Raw genomic sequence first — 27,730 nt, forward strand, 5'->3', positions numbered from 1 at the left:
GGGGGGGGGAGGGGGTACAGAGTCTAAACAAAGGTGGCAAACCACTGCCCTAACCCCCTCCTTTGGGGACAACCCTCGCTGGGGGTGGGGAGGCCCCTCCTGAGAGAAGGGGGTCTAAACTCAACTCTCTGTAGGTAATGGTGGGGCAGTCCAAACGTGTGTGTGAGTGAGTGAGTGAGGTGGGTGGTACCACCCCGCTGGGGGGGGGCAAAACCATTCCATGGGGGGAGGGCAGTACCACCCCGCTGGGGGATCCAAACCATTTGGGGGGTGGTACCACTCTGTTGGGGGTGGGAGGAACCATTCCATGTAGCGTGGGGGTGGTACCACTCAGCTGGGGGTCCAACCCATTCCGTGTGGGGATGGCAATATCACCCAGCTGGGAGGTCCAAACCATTCCATGGGGGGGTAGGGTTACCACACTGTGGGTCCAAACCGTTCCGTGTGGGGAGGACTTTAACACCCACCTTCTCCAAAGTCGGGCACCGCCAGGTCCCGCTCCCAGCCGTCCACCTTCCTCAGGTGCTGGTAGACCACGTTCTCCTTCTCTTGAGGGCTGACGGCGTCCAGCAGCGCATACTCCAGCTGCGTCTGGGCGGGCAGCAGCGCCGGGAGCCCGCCGGCCACCGCCATATTGCCTCCCTTCGTCCCCCCCCCTCGCGGTACTGTTTACTGACCTGCCTTTCCCGCGCCGCACATTCAACGCATCTTGTCTGCGCCGCCTGCTGAACTAACCCCCTCCTCCCCCCGCCCCGAGGCGGCGCGATGCTGATTTGAAAAACGCGTCACTTCTCACGTTCAAAAAAATCCGAAAACAACAATAAAATTATGATTCGCAGCAGCACATTCACCCAAAAAAACCACATCCCAACAACGGCCAGCGGTCAGTAGATTCGCCACCCGCATTTTTTTGTCTTTCGAGGGGGAGAGAGAAAGATACGCGGTTAGAGGGGAAGATGGTGAAAAGGAATGAAAGATGCTAATATTTGTAGGGCGCCAAGCGGGACGGGGGGGCGGGGTCGGTGGGTGTTGAAAGTGCGGGAACTGATCAGGGAACGGCTATCGGGCTCAAGGGCCTCCGCCGCCGGGTGAGGAGTGGGGCCGGGCGGGGGATGGGTGGGGATGGTGGGAGTAAGAATGGGGGAGGGGAGGATGGGGTGAGGTATGGGGAGGCAGGAAGGATCATCCAGCTGTAAATCATTGCAAATCTTTCTCCTGGCAGGCTGCCCCGCTTCAATGGAGCCACAGGGAAAAGAGAAACTGGGTTGGAGGGACGAGACCGGACCCCCAGATTGACTTAATGCTGCACATGGCCATGTCCCAGGGAGGCCCATTGGAAGAGGACATTTGGGAGTATAAATCCATTCGCAAACCAAAATGTGTGCCGCGGGGTCAGGATGTGGTGACCCCCTCCACCTGCCTGCTGCTGCCTCGCCCCCGCAAAGGAAATGGTGGGAAGAGGAGGAGGAAAAAAGCATTGGGGAAAAAGGCCAAGCCCGAGACCAGCGAGCAGGAGGCCCCGGGTCAAGCCCTTGGCAAAGAGGACCCAAGTGGGCAGGTGGAGGATGATGTCACTGCTCCCGCCAAGCTGAGCGGGAGCTGTGACAAAAAACAAACACCTCAAAAGGCCAGGCCAATTTATGAGGGCTACTGTCCAAGCTGCCAGATGCCCTTCTCTTTACTCGTAGTGCAGACCCCTCGGTGGCACGTTGCTGAATGTTTGGACGCTCCGAGCGCCACTGGAAAAGGTAAGGCAGACACCAAGAGAGAGGAGATGCCCAACAGGTTTTATATAGTCAAATGAAGTTGCTGTGTACTTAGGTTGTGTTTCACTTTGAATTGCACTGGTGAGGTATCCGAGGTGGTTTTTGTAGAAGAGCCATTTTGGTTTTGCATCATTTTGTCGGCATTCATTTCACAGCAGGGGTTGCACTCGGATGTCTGTTGTGGGACTTGGATAGACTGACTCTTGTTCGTTTGTGGCCAACCTGCAGCCCAAGGGCCACAAGCTGCAGGCACAGGCTCCAAACGTGTCGTGGGGAAGATCATGGGGAGGACAGGTGGTACGGGCAGAACGAAGAGTGACAGATTGGGCAGGGAGCAGAAAGCAGGGTGGCAGTTCAGGCAGGGGGTGGAAAGGAGAGTGGCAGATTGGGCAGGGAGCAGAAAACTGCAGCAGATTGGGTGGGCAACAGGGATTTCATGGCACTCAGAGAGGGGGCGGGGCTAATTGGTGGCACGCCAGCCAAAAAGATTGGCCAGGGCATGGCCTAGCCCTGGGGTGGGGGGAGTGGTGAGGCCTGGCCCTGATCCAGCTGGGTAGGGAGGGGGTATAGCCTAGCCCCATGGGGAGAAGAGGGTGTGGCTCTTTCCCAACCTGGCTGCACAAGGTAAGGGGGTGTAGCCCAGCTCTGCTCTGTCTGTGTAGAAGAAGGGGACATGGCCTGCCTCTGATCTGCTGCAAGGGGTTTGGGAATTTGGCACCAAGTTGAGGTGACGGTGTTAATTGCGACTGGTCCCCTGCCACCAAATTCCCAGACTCATAGGGAGCCCTGCAAGCCAGATGGGTTTACTGTGAGTTGGATTTGGCCCATGAGCTGGAGGTTGAGTACCCCTGTGCTAGCACGTATGCAGTATTTCACAAACTATGCCGACATTTAGGCCATAATCCTGAATTCTTTGCCTTAAAAACCTTCTATTAATTAAAATATCACTTCTGTTTGTCACTGAGTTTTTCTTTGCTTAGACAACTAATTCTATGATCCCTGGTCCAAATTGCTCTTCAGATCTTTGAGGAAAGGATGTGGAAGCAAAAATGAAGTCTGGGGTGCTGAGTCCAACCAATGAAACGCTAGTGCTGATATATTAGGCTTCAGATCTTGCATGGGACGCTGTAGAAATACCATCTAGAATGAGTCTGCTATGAAAGTGTGAACCTAAAAGTAGACTTGTTTTCATTTCCAGATAGGAGTGGGAGCAAGAGATCTGGGACCTTCTAAAATAGTGTTATGTGCTACCATCTTTTAGGGGTCCGTGACAAACTTATAAATCATTCAGGATCTTTTGTAGTTTTTTTAAAATTGGAAGTATACAGCCACAAAACTTTAAACTTAAAGGATGCTGCATTAAGTAACCACTTCTCTTTTCTTGTTATAATGTTGTAGCTTTTCTTGAAGGGCCTTTGAAGTCATTGTAGAATAACAGAAAGGGGAGGTTTTAACTTGTAGTTTTTTCTGTATCCTTAACCTTAGGCCAACATGTCTTCCAACATACTTTCAGCTTTGAAGTAACCCATGTAGAACCTTGCTTTTTGGCACTGAACCCAAAAATTCTCAAAGGAGTTTAAGTTCGGCTATGTAGGCTGTGGCATTTGTGACTATTAGGGGAAAAGTGCATGCATGCCTGAGTTCATGTTTGGGATGGAAAGCCATTGATTATTTATTAAGGTCCAAAGCATAAAATGCATGTGGCCATGAGTATCATAGAAGTCGGGTCGGAAGGGACCTTGTAGATCTTCAAGTCCGACCCCCTGCCTGGGCAGGAGAAAAAAACTGGGCTCAAATGACTCCAGCCAGGTAGGCATCAAGGCTCTTCTTAAAGACCCCCAGGGTAGGAGCCAGCACCACCTCCCTTGGAAGCTGGTTCCAGATCCTAGCCACCCTAACTGTAAAGTAGTTCTTATGGCTGTCTAATCTAAACCTACTCTCCAACAACTTGTGGCCGTTATTCGGTGTTATGCGGTGGGGCGCTAGGGGAAACAAGGTCTCTCCCAAACCCTTCTGGTCTCCCCTAGTGAGTTTATAGACAGTCACCAGGTCCTGAACAGGTTCAGGTCCTGCAGTCTCTCATTGTAGGGTCTGCCCTGTTGTCCCCAGATCATGTGGGTGGCCTTCCTCTGGACCCTCTCCATGTTGTCCACATCCCTCCTGAAGTGGGGCACACAGAACTGGACACAGTACTCCAGCTTTGGCCTGACCACTGTCGTGTAGAGGGGGAGGATCACCTCCTTGGCTCTACTTGAGATGCATCTGTGGATGCATGACAAGGTGCGGTTAGCCCTGCCAACCGTGACCTTGCATTGTCGGCCCATGTTCATCTGGGTTCAATAATGACTCCAAGACCCCTTTCTGCCTCCATGCTTTCAAGAAGGGAGTTTCCCATCTTATAAGTGAGCTGCTGGTTACTACTGCCCAAGTGCATCATCCTGCTTGTCAGTATTGAAATGTATCCTGTTTTTGTTAGCCCACCCCTGCAACCTATCCAGGTCTTGCTGCAGTCTTTCCCTCCCTACTAGCATGCTCACCTCGCCCCAAATTTTGGTATCATCAGCAAATTTAAACAGGTTGCTTTTCATCCCGTCATCCAAATAGCTGATAAAGAGATTGAACAGCATGGGCCCGAGGACCAAGTCCTGGGGGACTCTGCTGCCCAGTTCTCCCCAGGTCGAATGTGACCCGTCCACCACCACCCTCTGAGTATGACCCTTGAGCCAATCTAAAATCCATCTGACTGTGTAGGCATCAATGCCACAGTCGCCTAGTTTTTTAATGGGGATGGGGTGGGAGTAGTTGCTTTAGCATTTTTAAAAAATTATATGTAGCCCAACTGACAATTTTGAGGTAGGATTTCATGTTAATGTGACTGAAGCAGCTCTGGTCTGTCTCTGCCTTTTGGTTCCAGCAACTATTTACAGGGAAAAGCCTTTATACAGTGATTTTTCACAATATTATAACAAGGCTAATATAGTCATACAAACCAGGGGTGGCAAACATGGCACATGTGCTAAAAGTGATGTGAACACCCCCTGTGTATGGCATGTGGCAGATCAGGGAGGGAGCATGTAGCACAGCAGCATATAGGACAGGAAGCGGAAAACAGAACAGATCAGGCAGGGAGCAGAGCAGATTGAAGAAGGGAAAAGAGATTAGAGTGGCACTTGGGGAGGACAGGGGATTAATTTGTGGCATGTCTGCCAAAAAAGTTGTCCCCTACTGATCTAAGTGATCAATTGTTTTACTCTGTTTAACTTTTTTCTCAGAATGTCCTGATGGTTTACTGTGCAATTCTACTATTCCATCGCATTACAAGCGCTATACACATTTTTTTCTTGCTGCTAGTAGAGCAGGAGATTATCTTGTAGACTCTTCAGCACAAACCCCAGAGAACAAGTTCACACATCCTGTTGCTGCTAAGTCAAGCTGCTTTCCCGGCCTCTTGGATGAAATCTCACAGAGTGAGAAACAGACCAAGAATGTAAGAAATGCCCCAAATGATGATAATACATTCACGGTACAGATTCCAATACAAGCAAAATCTCCAAGTATAAGCAATGTAAATGCCTCCTTTTCCATGAATGTTAAAAAGCCCGAGCAGAATCTTTCGTTCACAAACATAGCAGATAATGATTGCCAAGTTCAGTTTTTTGATTTTCCATTTTCTCAAGAAAGTGAAGTTGGGAGAGACCTGGACAGTCAGAATGCCTCGGATCAATTAAACCCGTTACTACCAGAAGGTGATGTCAGTGACTGTGAAATTTCCTACTCCCCGCTTAGGAGTGGTGTAGAAAGTGTTGAAGAAACGGAGGATGAAGAGAATGAAGAAGAGAAGGAAATAAAATCACGAAAGCAATTATTTCATATTCAAAACTTTGATGAAGAGAACCCTGAAAAGGAGGAATCTAGCTGCATGCTGTATAACCAGTTTGATGATTCTCCATTTCAGCCTGAACTTGGATATGTCAACATTAAAACGGAAGGTTTTATAATACAAAATGCACCTTGTAGAGAAGTGAATGCCCAAGGCCATTTGGATGGTTGTGTTAGGCCAATTTCTCAGGGTCAGACAAACAGCTCTAATTTAGTACGTGCTGCTAATCAGTTAAAATGCCCACAAGGGGCCCCAGTTGCAGAATTCTCTCTCTCTCTTAATCATGACACAACTAGGAAGGAATTTGACTTGCCAAAATACAGTAGCTCGGCTTCTAATACCGGTAATTGGAAGCTAAAAGATTTTCATGGTTGGAGCTGGGATTCTGTAGACTTGGCTATGAATGCTGAATCCTTTTCTTTGAAGGTCAAAGAAGAAGGTGGCAGTCCTCCTATGTCAGGGCAAAGTGTTGTTTTGAAGGAATCAGGTGGCTTCTTAGTTGATAAAGGTGAAATGGATACTAACACAGATCAAATATTAAGTCAACAGAGTTTGCAGTCAGAGAGAAAAGGAAGCCTTCCTCATACAGCTAGTATACCCTTTCCAAGTGCAATCTCTAACGTGTTGCCATCTGCTTTTGCTGCAAATATCAACACCAAAGAATTTAAACAAATGGACATTGGTGTTTTCTTTGGATTAAAACCCAAAGCAATGGAAGAGAGCAAAGGAGAGAAGCATCCCGGTGAAGGAACACAACCCTCAATTTTACCAACTCCCAATGGAAAGAGGCCTAAGCGACAAAAGAGGAAAGCTGAAGGGTCTGTAGGAGACCTGGATACAGTACCAGTGAATTCAAATACAAATGGAGTTTGTGTAGGCCCAGCTTCTGGTACACAACGAAGGTGGAGAAAAAAATTTAGAGAATCCTCTTATACAGAAGATGGAACGAGAAAAAAATATTGTCCTTTCTACAAAAAAATACCAGGTGAGATTTTTTCATTAACTGGAGAGGTTAAATATAGAGATGTTCAGGCTGGATATGACATTTTCCAGACTTCTTTATTTTGTTTTGTTGCACTAACCATTTAGATGCCAAATCTTTCAAGAGTTCTCTTTATGCAGACCTCTGTAGAAATCGGTAGGATTCTGCTTAAGTGCATGTGCCTAAAAGAAGCTGATTGAAAGACTGGGGACTTAAACCATTTGAAGATTATCACTGATAAAACAAGTGTGTAGCATATAGATCTCTTTGTGAAGATATTTCTGTGAAAATAACAGATTTATTGACTCTTGGTATATGTTCTGAAAAGTATGATTTGATGGGAAGAGTTAAAAGCAGGCCAGGGATTTAGAGTTGGGTATTATTGAAGCTCAATTAAGACCCATGCTACTAAACACTTGGTGCTTGTGAAATCTGTCCACTTAATATTTGCTTTTTCTAATTCATTAGCTATAGCTTTATTTTTAAGAGATGGCCAACAGCCAATTATGGTCAGAATGTTATTTTTGTAATTATGTAGCAAATTTAATGGGTTTAAAAAAAAAGATGTTTCTTTTTTTGCAGAGAACAAATTCCATGTTATAATAATCTTTACTGTAACTTATGTAAACTCAGTTAAAGTATAAAAGTACCCAATATGTCATGTTTTACCACTGACAGATGTATTCAAAGAACAAAGGTCAGTTATCTTCTGATTAACTGGTAATAACATTTAACAGTAATACTAAGTGGCTAGATGGAAATAGAGGGCTAACTGCATTGTCAGAGCTGAGTGGGGAATCTTTTGTTACAGTTATCTCATCTCCTGTGTGTGTTTTAAGTTTTGGGTACTAGATCTTACGTGTGTGTGTGTGTGTGTGTGTCACACACACACAGAGCTACATGAATATTTTACAAATAACACTTTCTCACTTGACGAACTGTACTTGAAACCATTGGCAGACATCTATTAGTACTTGTATTTGGAGCTCATGTAATCTTTATTTAAATCGGTAAAAGCTTTGTCCTTCCATACTGTTAACATGCAGCTCATGGTTGTAAACCACAATCATTTTCAGGTTGAATACAATATTAATGGCTTTTCTGCTACAAAATGAAGATCTAACCATCTGTACGGTACTCTCTGCATTTTATTTGACTTACTTTCATTGTATTTATTTTTGTAGGAACTGGATTCACAGTTGATGCCTTCCAGTATGGAGAAATTGAGGGCTGTACAGCCTATTTCCTCACTCATTTCCATTCTGATCATTTTTGCGGTCTAACAAAAAACTTTACATTTCCAGTCTATTGCAACAAGGTGAGTTTTGGTGTTTATTTGATTTTTAACCAAATTGTGAATAAAAATGAAAAACCCAGACACAGGGCTAGATTGTCTGCTATGACTGAGGTGTATTTGGCACAGCTGAGGTAGATAGGAACCCTTTGGCTCCTCCTGGTGCCACTTGGTTATTTGATCAGCAACCTGCAAGCTACTTGCAGCTACGTCAGCTGCTGACAGTCCCAAAAAAATGTTATAGTCATTAGAGAATAGAAAGATGAAAGGGATCCATTGCTGTATTTTCTTTCCTATGGCCACTTTGCCTGGTTCAGTTGTAAGAGTATGGCGTAGGAGTCTCCATTATCAAGGGAGACTTTCCGGAACTCAGCTATTTAAATTGCTTTGCAGCAGTTAAGTAGCACAAAGAAGTGGGAGCCATGAACATTCATAATGTACCTGTAATTTGTAGCTTACAGATCCTTCTTTCAATTTTGTTTTTCTTTGTCTTTTTCCTTCAGCTATTAATAAAAGTATGTGAGACTGACCTGCCTTTTTACTATTCTGTTCTCTCAATTCTCAATGTCTTTGTGTTTTGTAGATAACTGGCAACTTGGTGAAGAGCAAACTTCAAGTGCAGGAGCAGTACATCCATATATTGCCAATGGATAAGGAGTGTATGGTGAATGGGATCAGAGTGGTATTGCTTGATGCCAATCAGTATGTACCTTTGCAGCTGATGTGTAGATTTTGCAAATCTTGTAGGTCAAAGACAAAATATTTTCTAGCTAAGGAAAATTATTTTTAGAATAGCTTAGGTGACTGAGAAGCATAGGTTTCACTTTAAGTGATTTGGATATTTAGGAGCCCAAATGTCAATGGGACTTTGGTTTCTAAGTATTGAAGTCTATTTAAAGGGTTTAACCCTAAATTTATTGTGTGTATTTGAAACAAGTTCATTGCCAGGATACCTAACAATCCCCCCGGGTTGCAATTTATTAAGTCTTATCACGAATAAACCAGTTGATTCTCTAGAGCAATTTTGGTAGTATTGTCAAAAGAAAAAGGTTAAAAAGCAGTGAGAAACAACTTTCTAAAGTAGTCCAAAGAATGCTTGCTTCAATCTGTAACGCCTAATTTGAAACATTTGTGAGCACGTGTGTTGGAAACCTACAGCTTCTACTAAGGTAATGGAAGCTTCTGGCTGTGAAAATAAGGCCTTTGATCTCTTAAGCTGGGTATTAACATGTAATTAATGCTACTGAAATCAAGCTCTAAAAAGACCTGATTCCATGGTCATTTAAATTGGCTGCAAAACTTCTGTTAAATTCTGTAGTGTAGTTAGACTTGCTTGCTCAAGGCCATATAAATAGTATGTGGTGCTGTCAAGATTAAAGTTCGGTATCTTTTGCTTCCAGTCTTGTGCTCATGCCATATGCCTTGCGGCACCTTATTTGGCTGTGTATTGGAATAAAACTTTCTTTTTATGTGTATAAATATGAATTCGCTATTGTGTCACAGCTGGCTTGAATATTACTTATCTTAGGACTTGTTTATACTTTGAGTGATAAGATTCCTTGGAAGTCCTTTGAGAACCCTTTCTGGGAATGGGAGAAAACTGTTGATTATATTGTTTGGACGCTCTTCTCTTTTGCTTTCCCCTTCAATACAAAAAGAATATAAACTTTAGGTACAGAGTTCAAGTTTTTGGAGCACTTATCTACTGTGGCCTTTAAGCTGTGATCTCTACCCAGTGCTTCCCTTTTGAGATTTTTGTTTACCTTTTTCTATAGATGATTAATTTCCAAAATAGTCTCATTTTGGCTTCCCATTTTAAGTGTTTGCCTTTCAAGGCAGACGGCTGCATGGAAAAGGCGCACTAATAGCAATTGATTCACAACAGTCGTAATAAAGAGAGAAGAATGGTTCCTACCAGCAGTCGGTTTTGAATGTAGGTGAATGCTTAAAATCTGTAAAGGGAACTTAAAAGCAAATATTATACTGAGTGGTTCACAGCAGTGAAGATGGCAGTTACAGTTATGAAATATCTATTTTTAGAAATACATAAAAATGACTCTCTTCCCTGCTGTCCATTAGACCATTAATTCTTAACCAGGTTGCCTTGAGATCCTCTTAAGGTCCTTATAAGCTGCCTCACAATGTTAGCATTGTTACGTGTGCAAGCATGATGTACAAGATATAGAGATTTTTAAATAGGACTTCAGTGTCAAAACCACTCTGACCTGTTAAGGTCTATCTGAGGTCCTTGCAGCAAGAAGAATTGCTTTATTTTCTATTTTTATTCTTTTACAGAAAAATAAGGGGAAAAACTAAGAGTTTGCACTTTCTGAAGGGTACCTTAGTCTGAGGGGTGTCTTGAGTCTAAAAAGTTGAGAACTACTGTATTAGACCATCAAGAAAACTACACATAATGCAAGGTCAGCCTGGAGCTGGCGACATACCTAACACAACGCTGAACAACTCAAAAGATAGCTCATGCTTGATTTAGGTTTTTAAGTATTTCATTCACTTCTCATCTAACCTGAGAACTATAGCCTATTGATAGGACTTAAACAGGGTTTATGTTTTTTAGTTTTACTGGAATTGGAAAACAAATGAAATGTAGCCCTTAACTAGCATTTTGTAGACCTAATATTCTGTGTTACTAATCTCACAGCAGCACTGTGGGCAGGTAATCTATATTTTATGGATAAGAGAACTGGGGCAAAGTTTAATTAAGAGTGGCTTGTCAGTGGCTACAGACAAGTCAGCATCAGAACTCGCATTTGACAGCAGGAGTTCCTTGCCCAAACTTCTGTGATTTAAAAAATTTTATCCGTACTGCTGGTTGGAAGCAATACGGTTTTGGAGTAATGTATAAAATATGTATATAGAAATAATAAGGGGTATGTGTGTGTGTTTTCTTCCAGTTGTCCAGGTGCCACAATGATCCTTTTTTGTCTTCCCAATGGTACTGTTATACTTCACACAGGGGACTTCAGGGCAGATCCTTCTATGGAGCGTTATCTTCCCCTGATTGGTCGAAAAGTCCACACCCTTTACTTGGATACCACGTAAGTTACTTTGACCTGTGCTAGTAACACATGTATGACTGGTAACAGCTTGTACTTTATATTTAAAATTGAAGTATAATATGACTTATTTCTGGCTAATATTATATAATCTCTTTTCCCACCCCCCGTCCAAAAACAACAAAGGTGTATGGGATAAAGATTTCTAAAGTAGTTCAGATGGGCCCATCACTTATAAGTTATAGGTATAAATTGCTCACCTATAAAAGCAGAAACTTTATGAAGTTGAAACTGGCCCTATGTGATCAAGTCGTTATAGAAGAAGAGAATAATCAAGTAGTGAAAGGCTGCTAAATGTTGGAGTCAGTGGTTTGTAAGTTTTCATTAGACCTTTCTGTCATCACACAACATTGTTTCTGTCCCATGTGTTAATAGGAGTTATCCTTTTTGTTTTGGTTTGGGTTTTTTTTACAGTTTTTATATGACCGACAAAAATAAAGGACATAAGGATATTATTAATATTTGGTACAACGCCCAACTTTTTGGGAGGATTTGATACTTCAGAGTTTTCCTCCTTTCTATTTATAGGGTCAGTTGTTTAGATAAACGAATACTGGCAATGGCCTTTATAAACACTTATACAGAGAAAATAAATATGCATATTATATGATGATTGGGTCTAGAATTTCATTTTAAAATGCTTTATTCCACAATGATTTCATATAAGCGAATTGCTAATAGACTGAATCAATATTGATGAATAACTTGACTTTTTTCTTCTGCTGTTGTATATGTGCAAGTCTGACAGCCTGCTTAATAAAGTAAGATTTTTATGTTCTCTTATGCTCTCTTATGTTCATATTGTCTATTACATATATGTATCCTGTTTCCATTTCTTAGATATTGCAGTCCTGAATACACCTTTCCTTCGCAACAAGAGGTTATCCAGTTTGCTGTCAATACCGCCTTTGAGACAGTAACATTAAATCCACGTACTCTGGTTGTCTGTGGCAGCTATTCCATTGGGAAAGAGAAGATTTTTTTAGGTGAATGAGTATATTAGATCAAAGTATCTATATACATCAATATAAAGTAAACTTTTTCCCCAAAGATAGCAAAGCCTTAGCGTAGATATTCTGTATAGAAAGAGAAAATTTGCTTATTTTCCCTTTTCATTTTTAGTTAAGTATTTATACTGTGTTAAGATGGAATTGGCTCAGGTGAGAACTTCTTTTCTTGGACCCACTTCAGTTTACAAATAGTAATGTTTTAAGAAATACTCAGAAAATCATTATTAGATAATCCTAATTTATCACCAAGGCTAAGTATGGACAGTCAAAAAATCCAAGGCTGAATTGATTCAATCTTCGCAAATTAGGTGGAACTGATAAGCAAGTGAAGACATTGACTTCTGATTCTGGAAATGCAGCCAAATTCCTGCAGTGGACCAGGCCAGAAGCTGGGGATCACACCTCCCTGCTTGGCTAGAGCAGACAGCTTGGGCCAAGCCTACCCTGCCTATCCTGCTGGGGAGGGGTTGTGGGAGAAGGTGCAAAGCATCCTGGGATGCTGGGTGATTGTGAGTTAACTTGAATTAACTGGAGGGGACTTGGGATAAGAGTTCAGTAATCTGATTTAACCTCAATCAATTAGGTCTGATACTACATCCATCCAGGTTATCTTAAGCCAGTTTTGGTCATTTTGAAGGCGGTTTATGTTTACTGAACTTCTGTTGTGTTACAGATTTGATACAGATAAGTCATCAAACTGGTTATGTGTGATTTCTGTCCCTTGCCGAAAAGCTTCTATACGGTTATGGTAACATCAGAAAACCTTTGTAACAAGTACAGTTAATCAGATAGTTCAAGCAGTGATAAGGCATGACTCCTCCAGAGTGCCAGAATGAACATCAGCTCAGACCCCAATCTCAAAGTAACATCCTGTTTATGCTATTTTATTCCATTACTTTAGCTACTTGGCATACAATGTTATGTCTGACAGTATTTATTGAGTGTTGAACTATGGGGGACACAACTTCTATCAGCTGTCCAAAAAAATTACTGTTTGCATCTGAAGCTGAAATGTATCATGACTAAGTCTTCAGCTGTCTGTGTTTTTCAAAGATGCCCAACAGTATTTCTGAACTCCTAATGTCCTGAAACCTATGTCATATTTGTTTCACATGACACTGGTTATTTAATAATGTTTTGGCTTCTCGATTTCCAATTAGAGGACTAGTTATTGTAGCTCTTTAACCTCACCCAAATATATATTCTATTAGTTTTTCCAAGTTTGTTTTTTAAATAATGTTGGGAATCCTTAATATTGATTTTTTTTTTTCTTTCCTAAAATAATTTAGATTCACTTCCTGAACATCCATTTTGTACCTTCTCTGGGTTTACCTATAATGCATAGAACTTTTGAAGTAAATATGTTTCTATTAGAAATTAAAAATAATCCACATCAGTCTATTCAATAAACCAAACTATTTTCTGGTTTTTGTGCCCTACACTTCAATCAATTATAATGTAGAAAGAAAAATAAATATAGGTTTCTAAAGCAGGCAGCCCATGCAGCATCTGTGTTTTTTAAATTTTAGACATGGTGGCCTTATCTCACTGAATTCAGACCAGCCTTAAACTCTCAAGCCCTCCCTTTCCCCCTTTTCAAACACTGCATGAGGTTCCAGCTTTTTGGAATGAAATATCAGTGTATTTTCTGGAAAATCAACTTTGCTAAAGTATTATTTTATTTCATTATTTGTTTTATTCTTTCTCTTCACCTCTCCCAGAAGATGACGCAGTTATTCCAAATCCAGTCTCCAAAATCAGCATTTACTAATAGTTATCATGGTTTTCCCCTATCTTTTTTACAATATGAATGAACTATTGTATCTTTTGGTAACGGTGGAGATTTATTTAATCTATGATAACCACTTAACAGTAGTCTATATCTTTAATGGTAACTACTGAGCTAGTAAGATGATCAGGAACATCTCAGAAGCAGCAGAGGAAATCTTTATTACTTGCCAAGCTATATTTTGTTTATTTTTCCCTCCCTTTGTCTACAGCAATTGCTGAAGTTCTTGGTTCTAAAGCAAGTATGTCTCGTGATAAATACAAAACCCTTTGTTGCTTGGAGTCAGCAGCTGTTAATTCCATGATTACCATGAATTGGAATGATACTTTGCTTCACGTTCTTCCCATGATGCAAATTAATTTTAAGGTATGTTTAGAAGGTATCATCTCTGTGTGTCTGGCTAATTTGGGGGATTAGATGACATAACAGTAATGTTTTGTCTGGTGTTTTTAAGCATCTGTCAAATCGTATTAATCTAGTGATGTTTTGATATATAGCAACACATTGAAAAGGAAACACAATTAAACATTAATAAGTGGCTTCAAACCTGATGCACAAGAAGTGTAATTTGACGCTAATGCAGAGTGCATGCAGGATAGATAAGATAAGATGAGACTTGTTCAAAGGCTTGCTGTTAGTAGTGAGCTTTTTTGAAGTAGATTTAATGTAATGATTGCAGGATCTCTCCTACTAACAATTAATATACCATGACACACTGTCCCTGCTTTCTGTTTTTCTGTGGGTTTTTTGCTAACTTGCATGATGTAAAAGATGAGTGGAAGAGTTTTCAGTCTGAGACTTCTTTTCTAGAATGGACGCTTTCACCTATAATCTAGCCTTTAAAAAAACAAACAAAACAAAAAGCGGTATTTAAAAGTAGTAGAAGTCCCTGAATCCCAGGGCTAACTTTTGGGTTTAAATGAGGAAAATGTAATTGTACAGATGATTTTCTTTTCTTTGTTGCTGTGCTGAAGATCAGCACAAACCACAGAGGAAAATATGAGGAGAACAGTGAAAGCGGTGTACAGTGGGATTAAATGTATATCGTGTGCACTTTTTTCCTTAATCCCTTAGTGTTTCATTTAACTAGACTCTAAGTTGCTTGTAGTAACATTAAGTTTAACCCCCCTTTTAAAAGAAGAGCGCTCTATGGTTTGTTCGTTTGTTTTTTATTTTTTTTCTTTTCTTCTTAAAGTTGACTTTAAAGTGCAAGTTTAATTCAAGGTAATTGCCACACTGACTGATTTCCAAAGAGAAATTTGGTGATTGTTCTGTGTATGCTTGTGAATTTTGTAGTGATAGTGCTAGATCAGTAGCTTAGAGGATGTTCCTTATTCACAGCACCGCTACAATACAGTGTACTTTTCTGTATACTGTATAGACTATTGAGAGAGAGAGAGAGATGAAGTTCACTTTCCTTACTGATTCAGCTCATTTGTGTTTAGTCTGTTCTGAAACTGCCAACAATAGCACCAGGTTTAGGGATGGTTTTTATGATCTAAACCCAGAAACTTCATTATAGAAGATGTTGGAAGAGAGCGAAGTGTTTTGTTTTAGTTTAAAGGAAAAAAATACAAGTTAATTCATTTTCTCTTTTTTTATTTGTTGATAGATGAAGGTTAAGATTTTGGAGGATTAGATCAACAATGTATAATCAGCACAGCAGGAAGAGACTGTCTATTTTGTTATATGCCAAGTAAAACAATTAACACTTCTAAATACAGGAGAAGATGTAATGTAGAATCTACCAATTTAATTTTGGTGTGTTTGGTATTCATCTATGCCCTGAATGAAGCACGTTTCAGTCATTAATGACCCACGAAGGCATCTAGTTTGTTTGTTTTTAATTGACCAGTCTTGCAAAAAAACCCATAAACCCCACACATGCAGAACATGGAGTATGGCAAGTCGAACCAAATTAGTTTGGTTTAATAAGTTGTAAAAAGACATAATAGAGATGGGAGGACTTGTGTAGGCATTAGTGTTAACCTGAGACTCTCCATTCTTGTGTTCTAGTTCCTTACCATACCTACACATAATGGTTTGCCACAATCTTCTAGTGTCATGTTGGGCAAGTTGCTTAATCTCTCTTGCGTCACTTCAGCTTTTGGTTTAGGGAGGGCAAATTGCAGGAACAAAGAAACCCAGGTTTTTGATGGTGGGCTTTAAAAAGTGGGGAATCGGGTGGGTCCAGAAAGACTTCTAGAGCCATACAGGAAATGTTAAGATGGGGCAAGAAGAGAAGAACAGTTTTGTAAGAAAAGTAGGCCTTCTTTAACTACAGTACTAGCTATGTGACCTGAGGGGAGGGGGAAACAGCGGTGCCGTGATTTTGGAGGATAAGCTATTCACTGCAGAAGAAACCTGGGATTCCATATGACTTTAACCAAATCTCAAATAATTGTCCACCCTGATGAAGAAAATAGGGCAGAAAAGCTAATGTAAAGGTTGCTACGGTGTATGTGTGTCTTTTGTGCTAAGTAAGAAGCCTGGGCGTTTGAGCCACATCATGTGATGCCATTCCTCCACCGTGTGTCCATGAAAAGTGAATCTGAATCCAGGGGGCCCATGCAGTTGGAATTCTTGGACTGCATATGCTTAAACTTCTGGACAATCTAAGCCGGCGGTTATCAACCGGGGTATGCATAGCCCCAGGGGTACTTGAGAAGCCCTTGGCAGATATGCACGGGCAGGTGGGGACAGAGCACTGCCACACCATTCTGTGATGCCATGTAGGTGCTGCCTGCCCGCCTGCCTGGCCACCTGGAGTACACAGACCAGGGGTTTTTTCAGCCTTTTGGGATCAAAGCCATTAGCCCTAGTCCCAGTGGCTAGGCAGTGAAGTCATAGGAATTTCAGCTCTTAAAAGGGTGTAAAAGACAGATCTACATCTGAGAGTGCCTAAAGACCTTGAGAGAGTGGGTGAACCCTATTGTGTTTCAGAGAATCTTAGAAGCACATAGGTCCTACAGATTGCAACCTAACACAGAGGGCACTAGGTATGGGGCATCACCAGGGATGCAATATGTAACCTTACTCCCTCATTTATGTCACTTCAGTGTAGCCTCCAATATTACCCCCAATAAAAAAAAAATTGAAACAGGCCAATCTTTCCTGGGGGGTACACCTGCAGTGAAGCCAGCAGTTGGAATGAGTGGTCAGCACAGCCTCCACCAGTATCCTTAAATTACATGGAGATTAGAAACTTGGTTGTTAAATGCCTAAAGGTAAACCCTGGTAGCATTCTTTGGCTCTTAATGTCAGTAAATGTGAGAAACTCAAAAAGACAGACAAGGTACTTTGGATAAATCCGATTATCTTTTTTTAGACCAACTCAAATAGTTGGAAAAATTCTTTGCAAGCTTTTGGGTACAGTTACCCTTCATCAGAGCTCGTCCTCTGCCTGGCAAAGGGTAATTGTACCTGAAAGCCTGCAAAAAAGAATTTTTCTAACTATTTGAGTTGGTCTAATAAAAGATATTGGATTTACCCAAAGTATCTCGTGTGTCTATGTCCTTAGTCCAACATGGCTACAAGTTACACCCCAGAAACTCGAAAAGATATCAACACCAGTAAATTAGCTAGCACCTGACAGTTGCTTGTTTGGGTCAAAGAATAATATATTTTCTTATGTACAACACATGCTTTTTCCCAAAAAACAGCTACTGAAAATGTCTGTGCATATTATATGTGAGAAATATAATGGGAACAGTTTCTGCTGGTAAGAGCAAATGTTAAAGTTAAAATCTTCACTGGATTCACATGGAGCAGAACAGCAAGCAGGCTTTTTTCCCTAGTTGCTTGCTAATCAGTTACTTATTTCAGTAAAAGATATTTTTTCCTTCATTTTGCCTTTCAAAAACAAGATGTATATTATATTCTGGGGCATGCTGTAAGAGAAAATATGGTAATATAATAACAGTATGCTCCATATAAATGTTATCCTGGGTGCTTGTTTTTCTCTTGTCCTGAATTGCTGGCCTGGTATCTGAGAGAGCAGGTTGCTTTTAATAGATCTCATCACTATGTGCCAAATTACTTTTAAGGGATACTACCCATGTATCTCTTTGGGTCTGTACCTGCTTGTTTTCACATGCATTCATTCTGTTCTGTCCCAAACTGTTCTCTCAACTCTGGCTAAGTACTCAATCATTTCTGAGACCAACTGCAACTTCTCGCTCATAAGCCTACAAATCCATGAGAACATTAGGTGGGTGGCCTCAGTGAGGTTCTAGTTTGGTACGTGGAGCGCACCTGTGCTTTTGTACATCACTTGCCTTTTAAATAATACATATTATTAGTTGTTTGCATTGCGATAGCCCCTGGAAATTGTAAGTCATACAGCTGAGTCTGTTGAACTAGGCTGTGTAAGAACGTGTAATAAAAACCTACGCATGCTCCAAAGAGCTTACAGTCTTGACAGCTATGAGGATTTTGGTCCAGTTCTACTGCTTTATATTAGTAATACTTCCATTTTGATCGTTTTGCAGGTAAAGAATTTTAAGAAGTTTTAAAACTCAAACAAGGTTCCCATGATTGAAGTCTAGATGACAGTGATAGCCCATGATAAAATTTTAGCTACCAAAGAATACTTCCATGTTTTCACAACTGGAGACAGTATTCCCTGCATCAAATCCAAGTGATCTTGGCTTTTACCTTCACCAGTCAAGTTTAATTTTTGCCCCTTTTACTCAACAGTGATATTTTTTATTTATTTATTTTATTTTTTAAAATTAGAATAGTGTGGAACAAAATCATCCATGAGACGGTACCTGGAGTAGTAGCTCAGTGTTTATTATATGGTCTTGAATTTGCTTTCTTCAGTTTCTGTAGTGATTGTACGTACATCCATTGCTTTCTCAAATTAGCCATCGAATACAATGTTGGCAGGTCCACAGATTGGCTGGGTTGGTTTAGTTGGATGATCCTGTCTTGGGCAGGATTTTGTGAGGTCCCTTCTAGCCTTACTTTACAATGATCTGCTCCTTTGATTTATTGGGAAAGTTTGTTAAAATGTTATCTATAATTTTAACAACATACTGATTTTCTAAAAACTCTTTGCAGGACACATGCACATATTCTCTTGTCATCTCAATATATCTCCAGGAAGTGACCATTTTTCCCCTAATATTCCATATAATTTTTTATTTCCTCATGTGTTCCTTTCCTTTTATTCTGATCCGAGTACAATTCCCAAAGAAAGGAGGTGGAGCCAGGTGGTGGTGTGATTTGTTTTTGTTTGTCTGCTTAATTCCTGATTTTAGTTTTGTTTGGACTCTTCCTCTCCACATTGATTTCTAGGAGCAATATCAAAACAGGATATTTCTTTCCCCTTTGGAACAAATTACTTTATGATTTGCCAACATGCAGTTTAGCACTTTACACATGGTCTATGGACACTATATTAATACAGTAGATAACTTTACTAAAAGTCCACAAGCAGTTGGTCAAGGGAGTGGTTCTCAAAGTTTTTGGACTCTAAGCACTCCTTGGAAAATGCCAGCTCTTAGTTTTCACTGCATTTTGACTGCAGGAAAAAATAATAAAACATTTGTGCTTTTGCAAAGAGCTTAGAAAGACCACAGCAGGTCAGAATGCTTTTTATGCTTTGGATTACTATTTGAAATCTCTTTGATTTAACTTATGAATCGTGTTTGCCCACACAACAGTGCTAATATTGCGTGACACCCTTTAAAGGATCTTGAGACACTGCAGGGTACCCTGGATTGGAATCACCTAGTTAAGGATATATACCACAGAAATCTCTCTCTTTCTCCCTCAAGTACTGATCAGAGTTTAAAGATATTTTTTGTGTCAATATCTACAGCCTAGAACAGTAGTTCTCAACTTGTGGTCTGTGGTCCCCTGGGGGCCTGCACTTCCATTTGAAATTTCCAAGGGGTCTGCAGATTGAAAAAGGTAAAAAAAACCTACTGGCCTAGAATTAAATACTAATACTGTACTCCAGGGGTGGCCAGCCAGCATAGGGGCTACAAATAACATGGGCAGCCTCTGGCTGTGGCATGCAGCAGACGGGGAAGGGGACAATCAGCACAGTGGCTGATTTGTAAGACAGGGAGCAGAAAGCAGATTGGGCAGGGGATGGGAATGAAAGTGGCGCTTGGTGCTAATTTGTGGCATGCCTACCAAAGAGTGTGGCTGGCCCCCACTGGTCTACTCTAAGGTTTAACAACAACAAGGTTCAAACCCAAGTAGCAGGCTGCATATTAGGTGGTTCAATGACGGGACCAGGGCTTGGAGATACGCTTAGCGGGCAGCAGAGCTGCAGAAAAATCTGTTGTTGTATGTACTCTTTTGGTCTCCAGACTATCAGATAAGCTCTGTGCTGTGCAAATGGAGTCCATCTCTCTCCATATATAGATCACCTATCATGCAGCAGATCTGCACCAGTGACCACTGCAGCTGTGAAGCTAAATATATCACTTTTCATCTTCAAGGCACTTTTACATTGAATAACTTTAATTCTCACAATATCCTCTAGCTACACCGGGAAGGGTGAGTCACACTGCATCTGAAGAAACAAATCCAAGCCTGGAAAGCCAAGTATTCTCTCTCTGCTTTGTAAGATAACATCCCTGCTTGTTATGCAGGTCAGAGAACACAACTCAGATAGAAATTCTCCATTGGCAATTAGTTTGGGCTGTTTTCAGCATGGGACTTCATGAGTGGTCAAATATTAGCTTTTAATTTTGCAGTGTTTTTGAGAGACCTTTCTTGAGGAAATGATGCAATGTACTGGGGGAAAAAACTCCTTCAAGCACTATACTAGGATGGAGGCAGAATGAAGGGCTATAGACTTATGTTTTGCAAGTCTTTATTGCATATCCTTTGTGCAAAGTTGTTTTGCAAGTACAGGGAAAATAAGACATGAATTACCGCAGGTAGGCAAATGGATTTGATATGGGAAACGCAAAGGCAAAAAAGTGGTGATTCAAGGAGATGGGCTTTTTCAGTGAACTGTTTAGTTTGACTACAGTAAAATCCTGGGTTTGTCTAATGTATTGAAAAATACTTGCTCTTGAATAAACAAGCTGACTGTAAGTACCATTAGGGCTGATGGTAAATTAACTAATTGTATTTGAACCTTCTCATACCCTGTGGAATCCATTTGCATGCACTGCTGACTTCAGCAGCCCAGCAGATAACAGGCTGTCATGGTGATTGAAGGAAGCTGATTGAGGAATTAATTATATTTTCCATTTCGAGGGGATAGACATATTGGTGCAATATTGATCGAAAGACTAAAAAGAGGAGTTGTTAATAAGGTGTTTTTTTAATAATGCTATTTATGAATAAGCTCTGAAATAAGCCATTTTCTTGCAGGAAGAAGTCTGTCTCTTTGCTAAAAGTAGTATAAAAATATTCCACTGGCATCCCATGAACATCTTTTTGTAGCAGTTTAAATTGAGAGAGATTTTACCACCTAAATTCACAGTAAAAGAAGTCCAAAAAAACAAGACTCTTCAGGGCAAAGATATTACCTTTGTATATGTGTTGTACGTGACAGCAGCAACATGCACAAGCATTAGGATAAGATTTTCAAAAGCACGCTAGTGGCTTAGGCCCACAAGTAACCTTCAGTGGGACTAAAAATCTCCCTCCCCTCTTAAATATTATCACCATGTACCTGATTAATAAGCTCACAATGAAATGTGCAAACTGGTACTACTTTCTGCTGTAATTTTTCTTAGTGGAACTTCATGTTCTGTACTTAGATTTTAATAGGGCAAGCATGGTGTGTATTATTTTGTGAAGCATTGGAGTAATCAATGTCAGTCCCTTTAAAAATGAAAAATATTGGAGAAATATGATCCTAGGATTCTATTTGCTAAATGAAACCAAGCCTGTTACATTGCACCAAGTATGTGGAACCTTTGAAGAATAGTTTCAGTGCCCATGGCTGAATAAACAGTGCTTGTGGGATGGGGGGGTTGGGGTTTTTTTTCTTGTGGTTCTTTTCAAATATGCCGGTCTTGGCAGTTCTGTTACTGTCAAGTTTGTCTGGGAGTCTGGTAAATGCTGGTAAATGTGGCAGCATCACAAGCAGCTTTTTACTTCCGTGGTCACAAACTCTTCAGCATCTGCCAGGTTGGTTAGCACTCCTTAGCAATTCATCTCTTTCATTTTAAGTAGTCTTTTTTCATCTTGTGCTTTATTCTTGCTTCTGGCTTAGTGTCCAGTCTGAAATCTAAAATCCTGTGGTCAAGTATATAATGTACATGTAATATATCAACAGGATACCTTTAAAACTGTTTTCTTAGTTTGGGTTTTAAATAATACTTATCTTAATCCCAAAGTAGGATTGCAGTTTCATTCCCTTTTCTCCACAGAAATGAAAGTTGTCCTTGCCAACTGAACCTTTTTTCAGGTTAGATTTTTTTAGGATTAGGATTGAAGAGATAAGGAACTTCATTTCCTCACTTCAAGTTCAGTTTGGATTTTGAAAAGCTAAGCATAGTCTTGTGATCACACAGCCTAAATACAGTCATTCAAAAAACCCAAGCCTGAATTGATTCAATTTTTGCAGGTTACTCTAAACTGTAGATTTCACTTGCTTGCTGGTTCATAGACATTAACTTGTGATTCGGGAAATGGAGGCACATGCCTGCAGTGACTCAGGGCACTAGAGCCCTCCCTTTCCTTCTGCAGGGAAGTTGGGCAGGTCGGGGCACAGCCTCAGCCTTAGCCACTGGCAAGGCAGGTGGAAGGCAGGGCCATGCCGGCCAGTCGGCTCTGGCTGTGCCCCTGCTTCTACCACTGTTGCAGCAAGGATCCGGGGGGGTTACCCTGAGGGGCTGCTCTGTCTTGGCCAGGCAGTGCCAACTTTGGTCCCCAGGGGGAAAAGGGAGGGAGGGGGAAATAAACCCCGTCCCTGCTTGCTTAGCCTTAGGGGGCTGTGCAGTGCTAGTGTCTGGCCATGCCCCTGCCCCTGGTCTAGCTAGAGAGCCGAGGGGCAGGACCAGCCCTGCTGTCTAGAGGAGACAGGACACCCAAGCCCAGGGCTGAAAAGCATGCTGGGATGCTGGGGGACTGGTTTAACCTAAACTAGGAAGGGATCTGGGACAGAAGTTCCATAAAGCAGTTTGACCCAAATCAATTAAGTTTGATGGTATATTCAATCAGGTTTATCTTAAATCAGTTTTGGGAATTTTGAAACTGGTTTACATGCACTGAACTTCTGTTACAGGTTTAAAACAGTTTCTGATCACTTAAACCAGCGTATGTGTAACTTCTGTCCCTTGCCACAAGGCCCAAGCTCTCTACCCAGCTCAGATACTGACTTCCTTTGCTACTTCAGATTGACCACTTAATTTCCTCTGTTTTAGTGTTCTCATCTGTAATGAAGAGTTAATAATATTTTTTTGTATTTGAAAAGCATGCGAGATTCTAGGATCTTGCCAAGTGAAAAGTATTGACCATTACTGGCATACCCCTTAAAATATAAGATGTTCTTGAATTTAAGATTCATCCAAATATTTTGGCTAAATTGAAGAAACAAATAAAGCCGCATCTATAATGCTTATAAGAGCTTTTTTAAACTTACATTTTAGACCCAGACCGCTTTTTGAAGAAATGTTTTGTTTTAAAAATTGTCCCTTATATACACAGTAGTTTATAGACAGCCTATATTTTAAAAGGAAAAGAAAGAAGATCTTTTAGATTAAAAATGTATAACATTTTATAATTTCAGGTCTCTCCATCACCAAATCCAAACTTTTTTTAGGTTTGAATCATTGTGGTGGTGGTCCTTTAATAAACTTCTTCCTATGCTCTCTTCTGTTTTACAGGGCTTGCAAAATCATTTGGACAAGTTCTCTGAGAATTTTGACCAAATTTTGGCTTTCAAACCTACTGGATGGACTTATTCGGATTCCTGCCACTCGCTAGTAGAGATCAGACCTCAGATAAGGGGAAGGATCACGATATATGGTAGAAATAATAGAAATGGTTCGATAATTTAATTCTAGTGGATTGTTTTTGGACATTTCATTCCAGCATCTCTTACTACTTACTCATCGTAACCAGTAATTATTATCATCACTCAGAGAAGCTGAGCAGATAAATCTGGCCAGCAGTCCACCAGTCATCAATTCTAAAATACTGTAAATACAGATTTTCGGTAGTTTCCTTCTTATAGCCTTCTTTCAATAAAATAGTTGACTTTAAAAGCTTGGTCCCATGAAGCCAATGGAAGCAGCTTGGGCTTCAGTAAAGCCAGGATTCCACTCTCTGTAAAACCATGAGACGCCCTGCATCTGCTGGAAAGCTTCCATTGGTTTCAGCCTGCTTCCTACCAGTTCTTACTGGTGCAGTTTCTGAAATAAATCTGTAAATGAAATTTAATTTCCTAGAAAATCTCTCCTCTCATCACTTAACAAACTACGTAGTTTCACTTGGCTTGCACTGATGACAGACATTGTAGGTAATTCTTACAATAACGAAGCCTGAACTTGTTCCTTAGTGTAAACTTTAATTTAAAATTATTTTTGGCTTCAGAATCTTCAATAAGATTTCAGGTTAATCAGACTGACTGAAGTACCTCTGCATTGTTTTGTTTCAGGGATTCCTTACAGTGAGCACAGCAGCTACATGGAAGTGAAACGATTTGTCCAGTGGCTGAAACCACAGAAAATCATCCCCACTGTAAATATTGGTGACTGGAGAGCCAGAAATTCAATGCAGAAGCATTTTAAAGACTGGATGACTGAGGTTGCTGGACGTAATTAGAAAGAGGAAAGAATGTGCGTTTCATAGGGGACATGCTTGGAAAGAGATTGAACTTGCCAGGAATTCCATCTAACCATCTTTTCCCCTAAACTTGGTTAGAGCAGAAACAAGCTGCTATTCTCCCTTAAAGACAGCAGCAAGATAAAGGTGCCTAGTTCTCTTAGGTAACCATTAATTTTTTTTTTGTAGTTTACATTTCAAACAATTGCAAATATACGCTTCAGGTTATTTGGAAAAATACTTCAGAAAACTGCTTAAGCAGGTGCCAAAATTTAACACCTGAGTATTTGAGTTGGCTTCACTAGAATTATTCAGATGCTTAATATTAGGTATGCTCTCTAATTCTTTGCTGCATGGTGACTTAGGTCTTATCCTTTTCCTCTGCCCTGTACATGAGTGCGGTCATTCTAAGAAATGGCAGAAAAAGAAGTGAACTATGATTATTCTCATGGGGGGTTTTTTTGTTTGTTTTGTTTTTGTTTTGTTTTTGATTGAAGGTATCTGCCTCCTATTGATCTAATGTATAACAGATGTATGCAATTGGCCTATAAAATGTAGAACAAATGGTACAGGAGAAAATTTGAACAGAAGTGAGATTTCCAGACCTTTTAAATGAATTAATTTTCTGTAATTTCAATTTCAAGATGAAGTATTTTTATAGGCAATGACAGCAGTGGAAGAGGAGATGATACTAAGTTTAGGAGAACTAAATTGATATAAAACTCAGAGTGCAAAGTGACTTGTTTAATTGGGCAAAACTGAGTGTTGTAACACTAAGGAGTTCACATGTGTACGTACAAAGCTTACATCATGAATAGAGGATTGGTTTGTAGTATTACAGCAGAATATAAATGGGTATTTTGAAGAATAAATCATTTTAAAAAAAAGAGATTCTTACCCTTATATCTTTTATATTGCATACAAGAAACTTTTATAATTATTTTAAATAAAGAACAGAAATTAAGCCTGTTGTATTTTTTTTACAGTAAGATGAAGTAGATATGACTGTGTTGCAAGAGTAATCCAACAAACTGCCTTGCACATGGAATGCTTGTTGAAGCTGTCGTGCGTTACTTGTGTACTGGGCACATAGGATTACCTACTTGCCACTGTCATGCAAATGTTTCAGCTCATGCATTAAGCAGGGGAACAGTTCATTTTGAAGTCAAAGAAACTTATCTACCACTTAAAGTTAGTTTAACATTTGTATGTTCAGTTCCTAAGTCTAATAACAGTGGTTCTCAACTTTTTTAGACTCAAAGCACCACTCATTTGGCTTGAAGCACCCCTTGTTAGACTTGTTAAGCATGCTCCAGAAAATGCCGGCTATTACTTTTTACCTATTTTATGAGTACAGAAAAATAGTAGAGTGATTCTTCTGTTGCAGAGAACTCCAACAAACCACAACGGGTAAGAATATTTTTAATGCTATTTAATTCCTATTTGAAATCTCTGGCCATGTTCACACAAGCATGGACGTTTGGTTCGCTGGGGACAACTAGTGACAGCACACCTTGTGCTGCTGCTAGTTGCCCCTGTGGAACGGCTGTGCCCCATGCCCTTTGGCATGTGGCAGATTACCCCATGTGGGGTAGGGGAGACTGGAGCCAGCAGTCTTATCTGGGGTCCTGGAGACCTCCTGGGGATGCAGCAATGGTGATCCTGCTGCTCAGAACCTGGTCGGCAGCCAGAGCATGGCTTCGTTTTTGTGCACACACTGCCCCTGTGTGCACTGCTCCACGTATTTTTTGCGCAGGGTGGTGTTTGTTTTTTGTTTATTTGTTTTGTTTTGACCCCTGGATATCCAGGGGTCAACTTCTCCACCCACCCCACCCCCAATGCTGCTCCCTGGCAGCGTGGAGAACAGCTGAATGTGCCTTATGTGGCACCACAGATGTACCTGCAGTGCCACATACTGCACAGCCGTGTTTATCTGGATGTGGCCTCTGGGTTCATCTTGTGAATCATGTTTACACACCTAACAGCGCTAACATTACGTAGTGTCCCACAGCACCCTTGATTTTAAGGCACTCCAGAGTGCCAGAGGAGATCAGAATCACTGATCTAATAGAAGCCGGTCTTTTTATTTCCCCCAAGCAGGAAGGCAAGTGCAAATAGTGGCTATAGTGATGTAAGTTTTTTAATGGTGCTCTTTTACTGAGTCCTGTGTAGTGTTGGGAAAAATTGACAGCTTGCAACCACATACTTCAGTTTAATATTAGACTTAAATGTGTAAATAAAGTTTTGCTCTGGGATGAGTTCAGACTTCAAGAAGATAAATTAAAGAGTGCTTAAAGAGTCCACAGTCCACAAAAAGAGTGGATAATCTGAAGCTTCTTTTATACTATTTTACTGAAGGAAACATTTCTAAAAGCTATGCAAATATAACTGGATGCTTACTATTAACATGTAGTTGTCATGGGTGATTTTAATTACCCAGACATCTGCTGGGAGGAACAGTCAGCCAGGACGGACCGTTCCAGGAGGTTCCTAGCTGAGATACAGGACCTCCACTTAATCCAGGAGGTGCAGTCTCACCAGAGGAAAAGCCCTGTTGGACCTGGTCCTGGCAACAGGCGATGACCTGGTAAGGGGCCTCCAGGTTCTTGATCACCTGGGCAATAGTGATCATCATGTGCTGGAATTCACCATCCAGCGCAGGGTGTCAAGGGCCTGCAGCAAGATGGTAGCCCTAGACTTTAGGAGGGCCAACTTCAACAAGTTGAGGAGACTAGTGGGTGAGGCTCTGGGGTCCTTGAGAGCAGGGGAACTCAGTGTCCAAGACGAGTGGTCGTTCCTTAAGGAAACAATACTCAGGGCCTAGGGGGAGTCCATCCCAACAAGAAACAAGGGAGGCAAGAGTGCCTGGAAGCCCCCCTGGCTCACCAAGAGCGTCCGGGAATGCCTGCTTGCCAAAAAGGTGGCGTACACCCAGTGGAAGGGGGGTGCTATCTCCAAAGAGGAGTATACCTCCTCTGCTCGGGCCTGTATGGGGGCTGTCAGGAAAGCTAAGGCAGACATAGAGCTAGGACTAGTGTCCAAGATCAAGGATAATAAAAAGTCCTTTTTCAAATACATAGGATGAAGAAGGCACCGGGTAATGTGGGGCCCCTGCAAGGTACGCTGGGCAATCTGGTGGTTGCACCAGAGGAGAAAGCGGAACTCTTTAACCAATTCTTCACCTCC

At 41.1% G+C, this 27,730-nt stretch overlaps 2 protein-coding genes across 5 annotated transcripts in view; one reads left to right on the forward strand and one right to left on the reverse strand.

Moving 5' to 3' along the window:
* Positions 1 to 674, reverse strand: part of NHLRC2 (NHL repeat containing 2) — a 52,864-nt gene extending 52,190 nt beyond the window's left edge. The window contains exon 1 of the mRNA XM_019556151.1: positions 468 to 674. Within this exon, the coding sequence (XP_019411696.1) occupies positions 468 to 633 (166 nt within the window). The 5' untranslated portion in view covers positions 634 to 674. The remainder of the gene's footprint in view (positions 1 to 467) is intronic.
* Positions 675 to 1,034: 360 nt separating this feature from the next.
* Positions 1,035 to 25,842, forward strand: DCLRE1A (DNA cross-link repair 1A). 4 transcript variants are annotated; one of them, XM_019556113.1, is made up of 10 exons: positions 1,035 to 1,088; positions 1,223 to 1,748; positions 5,039 to 6,631; positions 7,813 to 7,946; positions 8,506 to 8,624; positions 10,835 to 10,978; positions 11,837 to 11,982; positions 14,007 to 14,161; positions 23,605 to 23,746; positions 24,378 to 25,508. In XM_019556113.1, the coding sequence occupies exons 2-10, from the start codon at positions 1,301 to 1,303 to the stop codon at positions 24,542 to 24,544; spliced, it is 3,048 nt and encodes a 1,015-aa protein (XP_019411658.1). In that variant the 5' UTR covers positions 1,035 to 1,088; positions 1,223 to 1,300; the 3' UTR covers positions 24,545 to 25,508. The 4 variants fall into 4 exon arrangements, 2 of the variants coding, with proteins under 2 accessions (XP_019411658.1, XP_019411660.1); XM_019556115.1 differs by lacking the exon at positions 1,035 to 1,088 and adding an exon at positions 25,531 to 25,842 and having other exon boundaries at positions 1,157 to 1,748; positions 24,378 to 24,536; XR_002104870.1 differs by lacking the exons at positions 1,035 to 1,088; positions 24,378 to 25,508 and adding an exon at positions 20,177 to 20,406 and having other exon boundaries at positions 1,155 to 1,748; positions 23,605 to 23,679.
* Positions 25,843 to 27,730: the final 1,888 nt, after the last annotated feature.

The sequence above is a fragment of the Crocodylus porosus genome, unplaced genomic scaffold (assembly GCF_001723895.1).
Source record: "Crocodylus porosus isolate Cpor-Errol unplaced genomic scaffold, CroPor_comp1, whole genome shotgun sequence".
Classification (NCBI taxonomy): Eukaryota; Metazoa; Chordata; order Crocodylia; family Crocodylidae; genus Crocodylus; species Crocodylus porosus.